The 9,826-nt window shown below is 40.2% G+C and overlaps 3 protein-coding genes across 3 annotated transcripts in view; 1 reads left to right on the top strand and 2 right to left on the bottom strand.

Annotated features, from left to right (window-relative positions):
• LOC141443889 (uncharacterized) overlaps nucleotides 1-9,826 on the top strand; it is a 116,125-nt gene that overhangs the window by 91,542 nt on the left and 14,757 nt on the right. The gene's annotated exons all lie outside the window — the stretch shown is intronic.
• LOC141443389 (uncharacterized) lies at nucleotides 240-3,517 on the bottom strand (the record flags this gene model as incomplete). Its single annotated transcript, XM_074108673.1, is given in 4 exon segments — nucleotides 240-590; nucleotides 1,640-1,804; nucleotides 2,449-2,810; nucleotides 3,315-3,517. Coding segments are annotated over 4 exon segments (864 nt in total). The 3' UTR covers nucleotides 240-341.
• Nucleotides 4,292-9,028, bottom strand: LOC141438176 (transmembrane protein 209-like). The gene is made up of 3 exons (XM_074101919.1): nucleotides 8,896-9,028; nucleotides 6,964-7,238; nucleotides 4,292-6,403 (listed from the first exon to the last, which is right to left on the bottom strand). Exons 1-3 carry the CDS (start codon nucleotides 9,026-9,028, stop codon nucleotides 6,269-6,271), a joined length of 543 nt encoding a protein of 180 aa, XP_073958020.1. The 3' UTR covers nucleotides 4,292-6,268.

Genomic DNA, 9,826 nt, shown 5'->3' with positions numbered 1-9,826 from the left:
GAATTTCCAATAGGACAAAATGGCCGCCTGTGCAGTTTCATGTCTCCAAACTTAACTGTTGAGATCACGTAGGAAACAAATTTTAGATTTGGGTATAGATTAAGTGTTTGCAATGATAATGAGTCAATTTGGTCTTAAACATTGGTCAGCTCAACAAAGAGTTATTAAAAAAACGACAGGTATTATTGGACTATAAATACTCGAGAGTCAGGTAATATGATAGAAATAAAAAGCTTCAATTAAAAAATAACGCACAACTTCTTTTGATACAGCATATACAATCACATTAAAATCATTAGTAAACATCTATTTAAAGTACTTGAACTTTAACAGTTTAAAACTCAATTTTTACTCTTTTTACCCTTAACCTTATTCTTCTTTAACTCTTGCTTATTCTTCTGCCTCTTGTCTTTCATAAACGTCTTATATTCCGTTTTCCTTTTCTCGACTATGATTTCCTTATATTTCTTCTTGTTGTATTTCTGGAATTCTGAATCGGCTAACAGCTCGTCGACCATGGTGCGTTTACGTTGCTTTCTAGTCAGTCTCTCGTTGACGTGGTCGAGTGATGAATCCATGACAGTGCCAACCTGAAAGGAGTTCAGCTGGCTACTACGAAATTCGAAAATCGAAGTTCGTGTTGTTCCATCCTTCTGACACTTATGTCATTTAACGAGAGTGAGAGGGACGGTACGATACGAAATTCGAGCTCGAATTTCGGAGTAAGCCTTCAGGATTGTTGAAGGGATAGCTAGTAAGTTACTTAAGAGTTGTGGTTAACGCTCATTTCGAGGCTTAAAGACTCGAACCCTTAAGACACCAGAGTCTTTGAGCCTCGACTATATTTGAGACTTAAGTTGGCTTATTTGATGCGTATGGATGCAAGAAACCGTCTTTGTGGCCTCTGAGTCGTTAAGCCTCGAAATGAGCGTTTTCCACAACACTAGTTACTGCATTAATATCTGCCACAGCAGAGCGTGCAAAAATATATCACATTCTACGGACTCAAGAAATAAATTCTTTGTGATATATTTATGCATGCTTTCTTGTGTCAGATATTGATGGTGGGTCATAACTCTTTTTTCTCTGAATCCAATAATTGTTCAGAGTTTTATGATTTAAATTCGGGTTTTGTTCCGCGTACTCAAGATTTTCGATTTTTTTTCAGCACAGTTGCATGCGCCATGATCACGAGACGACTTGACGACGGAAGTCGGAGCAAAATCCGAATTTAAATCATATCATAAAATTAGTAACGACCGCGATAGTCTAAAATATTGTTCAGAATTGTTATAATACAAACCTAACCTATAGATTTCTATTCTTTAGGGTGACTATTTAAAACTGTCAGAAAAATGTAAGGTTTCAGTGTGTAACAAATTATGACAAACAAAGATTCGGACAAACATTACAATGCGAACTTTGGCGAGGATGAGGGAGAGAAAGGGCCTGAGACATGGTTCCCACAAGGGCCCATTGCAAATTGGGAACTTCTAGCTATATCGAGTGTTCACCCTCAAATGCCCCCATTCCCTGCCCTGTTTCTGAGGTCCCCCATATACTCGTAAATAAATATACAAGAATTGCTCATTCAAAGGTATAGGATAAGATATTTGTATTGTATGAGGATGTAACTTACCTGGAAGTATTTCGGCAGTACTTCCATATCATTCTTCTTGTAGAAGTGCTTGGGATTCAAGACTGAACGCATCTTGAGGACTTGAAGGTCATTCTTCAGCTCCTCAGTCACCTCAGGGGCGGGGAGGTTGAACCAGCCCGGGCCACGAGTCTTTGCACGTTCTTTCTGTTGTGTCAGAGAAATTGTGTTACAACTTGATTTGTGAAATGACTACAAAGTGCTTTGAAATTACAGTCAAAACTGTTTATAGCGACATCAGTTTTAATGATTCATCGAATATAATGACTAATAAAAAAATCTCAACACCAAAGTAATACAGGTTATAACAACCAACCATGTATAACAACCGAATATTGCTGTCCCTTCATTGTCATTATAAACGGTATGTAAATGTTGTTTTTGCGTCTTAATTTCCAATAGTAAAAAATGTATAAAAAAATAACTTGTAGTGTTGTATTAACCTGTCCTGTTTGCTGAACTAAATCTGTTGCAAACATATTAATTTCAAAGAATTATCAAAAATTATAAAATATATGGATATGCAATTACAAACAGTTCTGTCACTGAGTGATCATAAATTTATTATTGTTTATAATAACTTTGTCACTCCGAAGTTCAATATCTCAAAAACCAATTTTAATGAAACATATCTAAAACCATCACTAGAAAATCAATCAAATAAAAAAACTGCATTGAAATTGGTCTACCCATTCAAGAACTATGGTGCCACAGACAGACAGACATACACACGTAGCGGTCAAACTTATAACACCCCTCTTTTTGCATCGGGGTTAAAAAATAATACTAACCTTGCGCATCAACCTCAGTTTCCTGTCACTGACATCATATCTCGGAAGACGGAGCTCCTGTTCCATGCCTGCCTTCAACACCGACTTCTCCATCTCCTTGTCAACATCGACAACACCGAGTTTCGATTTTAATTTACCCGTCTCTATATCCAACTGTTCAAAATGGAACAGCTTAGGCTTGTTCTTAATTTTCTTTATTATGGGGCTCGTCCAATGCATTTCATCAAAAAAATTATCAAACATTACATCGGTTTTGGGATTGAGATTGTTCAGTGACTCCTGTTCTCTTGCGGCTTGAGTGTCCATTTCTTCTTTTTTATGTTGGAATAGCTGCAGGATGCTCTCGAGTTTACCGCCTTTGTCTGGAGAGAGCAAGATAATAATCGGTGAATTTTAGCTCCAACACATTGTAGTCATGTAAGAACTACACCATAATGTCAGGCTAAATATACTTAGGAATGGGGTAGTGAATTTGGTACACACCTACACACTTAGATATATGCCATTTCTTAGTACATTGTAAACTTCACACACCACTAAATTTTTTTGAAGATCAGCAAAGAAATTTAATGGTGTGTGAGAAATTTGTACTCCCACTGGGCCCGTGAGGGAACTGCAACCCAAGCCTTCTCAAACTGAAAGGAGGCCTATGTCCTGCCGTAGGAAGTTTATAAGGCTGCGATGGATTTGTTTGGCTTGGTTGCACATTTGTCTGGCTTTACGCCTAGCTAATGGACAGTCAGATAAAAAAAAACTTAGTGTAGCTAAGTAGTAAGATAAGAAAGAAAGAACAAATGGTTCGTTTTGTGATTGTGTAGATTATACCGTCTGAGAACTTACAAGTACGTTGTCAACACAAAACTAACCTACAAAATATGGCTTTTCATCCTTGTCCATCAATTCTGTTGCCTCCTGCAGACCGGCGTCACCGGCAGTGTCTATAATAAAGTCCATCTTGTAGCTCCTAAATTCACTTTTATAATTTACTAAATATTTATAATATAACCACGTTTTATATCGGCATTTTTTTTATCAAGTTTCCAGTGTCTGTTGAGTTGATTGAAGTGTCAAGTCCAAGTCAAGTCCGTCCGCGTTTGATTTGACGTTGACGTTTCTTTGTACGTACTAACCACAGACTACTAAGAGATACTAGCTCTTGTCAGTTTCTATGGGCGTGTACATAAAAAACAGAGCCGGTATTTCCATGTCGGTGTTATCCGGGCCGGGAAAGAGTGTCACTTAAATTTTGACGTTCGTTTATTTGACTTTTTTGAGAATCCCTCCACCAACCCTCCACGGATAACCAAAGGAAGTAACGCCCACGCCCACACAGCTATGTCTACAAGTCTACAAGGCGTTTTTAGATTATTTCAGCAGACTGTGTTCACTCACTCTTGTAACTGTTTTTAGGATTTCGTGTGATTATTTTTATTTTTATCTGCTTTTTTTTTAACTTTTATAATGCCAGCCTAAATATGTATACGTACCATTGCTGGGCACGCCTCCTCTCAGAACAAGAGGGCTTGGGCCGTAGTTCCCACGCGAGCCCAGTACGGATTGAGAACCTCACACACCCTTGAAGTGGTTGAATTGCTTCACAGGTTATACAGGTTTCCTCACAATGTTTTCCGTCACTAAAGCTCGTGGTAAACAAGTGTAATTTCGCACATGAATTCGCAGGTATGAGTCCGAGAGTGAAGCCTCTGATCTCTGATCCTCTGCCTGAGTCTATACATCAAACCACCAGGCCTTTTTTTCTAGTTATTTATTTTTAATTCTTTTAATTAAAGACCATAAGTACCATAACTAATGAAGGATTTAACCATTGAAATAAAACCACTTCTTCCATTTTATTCAATTTTATTTACCAGTTATCACATCCTTCTCTCACTTATTCTGAAACGACACGCAAATCGCTTTTGTAGGCGCCAGTAAATCAGTCACTTAATTTTTTACACGCTTATATTATTGGTTTACTCGTAAACATGTAAAGAAATCTTGATAGTTGATTATTCAGTTGTAAGGGTCCTATTTATTTGAAACCGAGTACATTTTTTAAGTGTTACATACATTATTTACAAAATACTCAGCCACACAAAATTAAGCCCAATCTAAATACAAAATTACCTAAAATACACACAGACGCTCACCCACACAGTAATAATCACAAACCTTGAATAAAGACTACACGATAAAATCGGGGCAGGCATGATTTGGTGTATCTTTGTAATGAATGCTAATTTTCAAGCAGCACTTTTATTCTACCCGTGACCCGCGTGGTGTCGGGTTAGAATTACACCCCTCCATTTCTTCCGTGGATGTCTTAAGAGGCGACAAAGGATATAGGTTAACCCTTTTCCAGCCCCCGCGAACGATACGCTACCACAAAATGAATCATAGCTTTATATTATTTACCTATGGCGGATTAATTTCTTCGACTTGATTTCAATTGATTTTGATTTTTTACCATATTTACATATCGGCAAGGTCTAATATTTGTGTACATTTATGTGGTCGCTATATGCACTACGCCTGGAAAAGGGTTAAGGTATACCGTAGGCGGGAAACAATAATGTACAACTCGGAATGTACGCGCAATAATGTACGACGTGATAATCCGAAGCATTATTGCTTCCGATTATCATGCCGTACAATATCATGGTCGCGCATTATCAGAGCGTACAAAATATTGCGCACGCTGTAATGTACGTGATAATCTGAATCCAATATATTCTTCACATGACCATAGCTTTGTGTTAGGTCCAATTGTGACCAAATTAAGTTATTTTCTACTTAATTAATTAATATTCGGTGTACACGAAAAACAAATGAACATAAGCACGGATTATCAGGCCGTGCATTATTTGAGAAAGCGTTAACAAGTCGTACATTAACTACACCCCCATAGGCGACAGGCTAGCAACCTGTCACTATTGTACGGTTTTTGTCAAATTTAAAACCTAAAATTGCTAAAAGTGGCGTCTAGCGGTGACGTTTCGTGTGATCTGCCTACCTCTTCGGGGAATACAGGCGTGATGTTTGTGTGTGTGTGTACTTTTATTTTAGGCTAGTGACATATCTACCCTATTTAGGGTTCCGGAGCCAAAATGGCAAAAACGGAACCCTTAGTTTCGCCATGTCTGTCTGTCTGTCTGTCCGTCCGTCCGCGGCTTTGCTCAGGGACTATCAATGCTAGAAAGCTGTAATTTTGCACGGATATATGTGTAGACTATGCCGACAAAATGGTACAATTAAAAATAAAAAAAAATTTTTTTTAGGGTACCTCCCATAGACAAAGTGTGGGTGATTTTTTTTTCTCATCCAACCCTATAGTGTGGGGTATCGTTGGATAGGTCTTTAAAACGATTAGGGGTTTGCTAAGACGATTTTTTGATTCAGCGATATGTTTGCGGTAGTAAGTAATCAAACTTTTAAGAAAAACTATAACGGCTAAGTTTGCTTGAGAATTATTAGTAGTTTAAGAGTAAATAGCAGCCTAAGGTATAAAATATACCTAAACTTGGAAAATTCCGCATAAAATACGAAATCCTTAGAAAAATATTACTAATTTTTTTCGTAATGGCTTCGGAACCCTATTTTGGGCGTGTCCGACACGCTCTTGGGCGGTTTTTATTTATTTATACAATCTAATACAGCGTCAGCTAGCGTAGACCCTAAAGCATACGAGTCTGAAGAGAACAATTGAGTACCGCAACGTAGTTAATACAAATAGAGCGTTTGCTACATGTTTAACAGTATCAACGCACCACATCGCCATCTGTGACGAAATAATGTTAAACTATATTCTATCTCGGAGACGCTATGAGATAATCCACAGCATATTTAAACCAGCGGGTCCTAAGTGAACGCGGTGAAGTGCCGGCGGCGTGCGACGCGCGCATGCCGCTATGAGTAGAAGCACTGTGTGGAGTAGGTTGTTGCGGCCTCGGCATACCTGCAACAAAAATAGTAGATTGTACAACAAGGGCATAAAACGAGCCATTTTACCCGAGACGTTCGTACCGGCTCGGGTGGATAGACACGTCGAGGGGAAAATGGGTTTAATACTCGAGTTTTACACTCTGCTTTTCACTTCGATGGCGAGAAAATGAAATAGCAACAGTGGCCAACATACAGGGTGGAAAAAATCTATGGGCCCTGGAGGGCAACTACCATAAATCCTTTAGTTAGCTACTTGCACTGAAAGGAAACATTCGTTTATTTTTCAAATGAAACAAAACTGCATTTAAATATCTTCTTAACTTCGCTTGCCTCACCCGGGAATTGAACCAACTAAAAATAAAAAAAATAACACTCGCTATTAAGTAAACATAAGAATCGATAGGATTGTTGTTCAAGATAAAATTTATCTAATAAACATTTCAGAGAACAGAGCACAGAATTTTATTTTTTACTAGCCTGTTGCCCGCGACTCTGTCTGCGTAGAATACGTTTATTGCTATCTGTGCTCCGTGGAGCCCGGCAAAGTATAACTGGACTGTATCAGCAACTAACCTCAATAGTGTCATCACCCAGCGCCAGCACGTAGTGCGGCGGTCTAGTGCTGACCCGGTGCACGGCGAGCGCGTCCGGGCCGCGGGGCGGCGCGCCCCCGCTGGACACGTGCTCCGTGGAGAAGACCCGCCCCCCCGCGCCGCCCGGCAGCTGCCCGTCCAAGTACGTAGCCAACAGGTGGAGGACTATCTCAGCGTCGGTTGGTTTAGAGTCGTCGTGGTCCGCGCCGCCGCCGTTCCATTTGTAGTTGCTGAGGCATCCGCCGACTGCGAGCTCTGGAATATCACAAGTGGGATTTATGTTGATTCGCTCGAAGAACAGATAATGAACCAAGAGCCCACGGCAGCCCACCTTCGAATCTTTGCTTCGAAACTTTATTAATTTATTTTATCAGGCGTCTATTTAATAGTAGATTGATAACCAAGGGTGGAAAGTGACCCATTTCACCCGAGATATTTCTGGCGCTCGAACCAAGTGAGAGGGCCAATAGTTCGAGGGGAAATGGGTAATTTCCCCGAGTTAGACACTACTTTTCATTTCGACTGTGAGGAAAGTAAAATACTACAAAAAAAATGAGAGTAACAAAAAATTTAATTTACTTTTATATCCAACCCACGATTATACCAACGGTACCTTTTCGACTGGCCACTTGCCACGGCCGACTATAAAAAATAATCGAGTTGGTCACGACCAAGGAGCTTATACACAAAACTGGAGGTTGAACGCCGAACGACGAAGTTACCTCGACTTTGCGTTACGTTTTAGTTCATGGAGAATTTCCCCTAAGATTTTGGTAACACACGGCCGTAACGGTAACGGCGGTAGTAACGCTCCAGGCCCTATACTACGAAGTGCAAAATCCGAACTTCGTATCTTGCCGTACCGCTGACACTAATATTATTTATTTTATTTTATACGAGATTGAGAGGGACGGTATGATACGAACCACGAAATTCGAATTTCGTAGTGGCATAGTAAAAGAGAAGTAGGTCCACTCCGACCCTTTAGGAGACTTAACTACCTACTCCGGCGCGGACGCTTAGGGTTGTTGACGTTTATTTTAGATTAATTTACCTACCGGCAAATAACTTTAGTACGAAAGTTAACTTAAAATTGTCTAATGTCTGTGTCTAGAGAAACCAGACAGATTCTATCATCATCATCATCATCATCTCAGCCTATATATGTCCCACTGCTGGGCACAGGCCTCCTCTCAGAATAAGAGGGCTTGGGCCATAGTTCCCACGCGGGCCCAGTGCGGATTGGGAACTTCACACGCACCATTGAATTGCTTCTCAGGTTTGTGCAGGTTTCCTCACGATGTTTTCCTTCACCGCAAAGCTCGTGGTAAACTTCAAATGTAATTCCGCACATGAATTTCGAAAATCTCAAGAGGTGCGAGCCGGGGTTTGAACCCACGACCCTCTGCTTGAGAGGCGATAGGTCAAACCACTAGGCCACCACGGCTCAGATTCTATGCCGTTATATTATTATTATTATACTAAATTTAAAAATATTATTTATAAATTCGCCGGAATGGTGATGGCGACTGTATACCTACCTTGCACGAAACTTTTACACTACACTTATATACCACTAATTTACAACTATACCTTATACAAAAAATACGTAAGTACGAGTACGCGATCGTAAAAGGTGATCATCTCGCCAAGCGAGCGCAAGACGAGCGAGCTAAAATCGAAACGTACGGCACCGACGGCAGCGCAGCATCGACTAAAGAAAATTTAATCCTTAAATTATCAGTGTGTGCGTGCGGCGGGTGCGTGCGTACCGGCGCCAACCGGCGCGCACACATTTAAGCCGCGCGATGTACTTTTGTTCGTAGTGAGCCTACTTGTCCTCTTTTACTATGCTAGTAGTCCCTCAGAGCCCCAAGAGTCCAACTATTAAATTGAGCGTATCGCGCTGTACCTTTGATCCTGCGCACGATGTATTTCTGGTCGGGGAACGCTTCCAGAAACGGCAGTACCGCCGCCAGCGATCCGCAGCCGACAGTCTTCGTGCTCTGGCGCAACCGCTCCACAGACACCTGATAAACATACATAACATTTGTGATTTAAAAAAAGAATACCCATAATTTTATGATACCAATCAAAAGGATTATTTTTTCCAAATAATATACTGAGCGGCAAAAAATCTGGCCCTCAAATGTATGCAATAATAGGTAATTTTGTACGGCTTAATTATTATTATTTTTTTTTCAAAATGTAGTAGCTTTTAATTCAACAATAAAGAAACCTGAATAGATTTAAAAAAAAATTACTTAAGCATAGGGGGAGGGGGTGTAGGGTTTTGCTGACTTTCGCTGAGAAGGGGGGCGGGGAGGGTTAAAATGACTATTTTTATGGTACGGTTTTAAGGTATTAAATATATGATTCTTCTTTCTTTGCTGCCCATTCCATTGCAGTGATTACGACAAAATGTTAATTGGTCACGTGTTTCCTCGCCCCCAGGACGATTTGGCAGAAAAAAATCCAGGCAAAGGTACCTACGTCAAAGGCTCATCCCGTCTTTAATTATCTAAGATCTACAGAGAGCCGTTGCAACTATTAGAAAAAGGATAGTTCCCTCTTTTTCCTAAAAATGCCATCGTACAATTTAAAGTTTTGGGGGGTTTCAAGAATACTTTATTATATATTTTCATCTAAATGCGTCCGTACTCTATTGCACCCGTACAACGACTGACAAACGTCACATAAGTAGTGTAACAACGGTCTACGAAGCCGAAATTAGCCGAGTCTCTTTTCCAAAGACCGATGTGCTATCTTTATGACCGGGTACTGTATTTGTAGGGATGTGTCAGATATTTTTGCACGCTCCGCTGTGGCAGATGTATGCAGTA

This window comes from Choristoneura fumiferana, chromosome Z (assembly GCF_025370935.1).
Source record: "Choristoneura fumiferana chromosome Z, NRCan_CFum_1, whole genome shotgun sequence".
Lineage (NCBI taxonomy): Eukaryota > Metazoa > Arthropoda > Insecta > Lepidoptera > Tortricidae > Choristoneura > Choristoneura fumiferana.
This window is presented reverse-complemented; position numbering and strand designations above follow the sequence as displayed.

Bases quoted from the DNA above. Each gene is read 5' to 3' on its own strand.
- LOC141438176 (XM_074101919.1), bottom strand. From the start codon at position 9,028: ATGTATGTTTATCAGGTGTCTGTGGAGCGGTTGCGCCAGAGCACGAAG. The intron at 7,239-8,895 runs GTACAGCGCGAT...GTGATATTCCAG, and splicing joins CATCGTGCGCAGGATCAAAG to AGCTCGCAGTCGGCGGATGC. The intron at 6,404-6,963 runs GTTAGTTGCTGA...TTTTTGTTGCAG, and splicing joins TGGGTGATGACACTATTGAG to GTATGCCGAGGCCGCAACAA.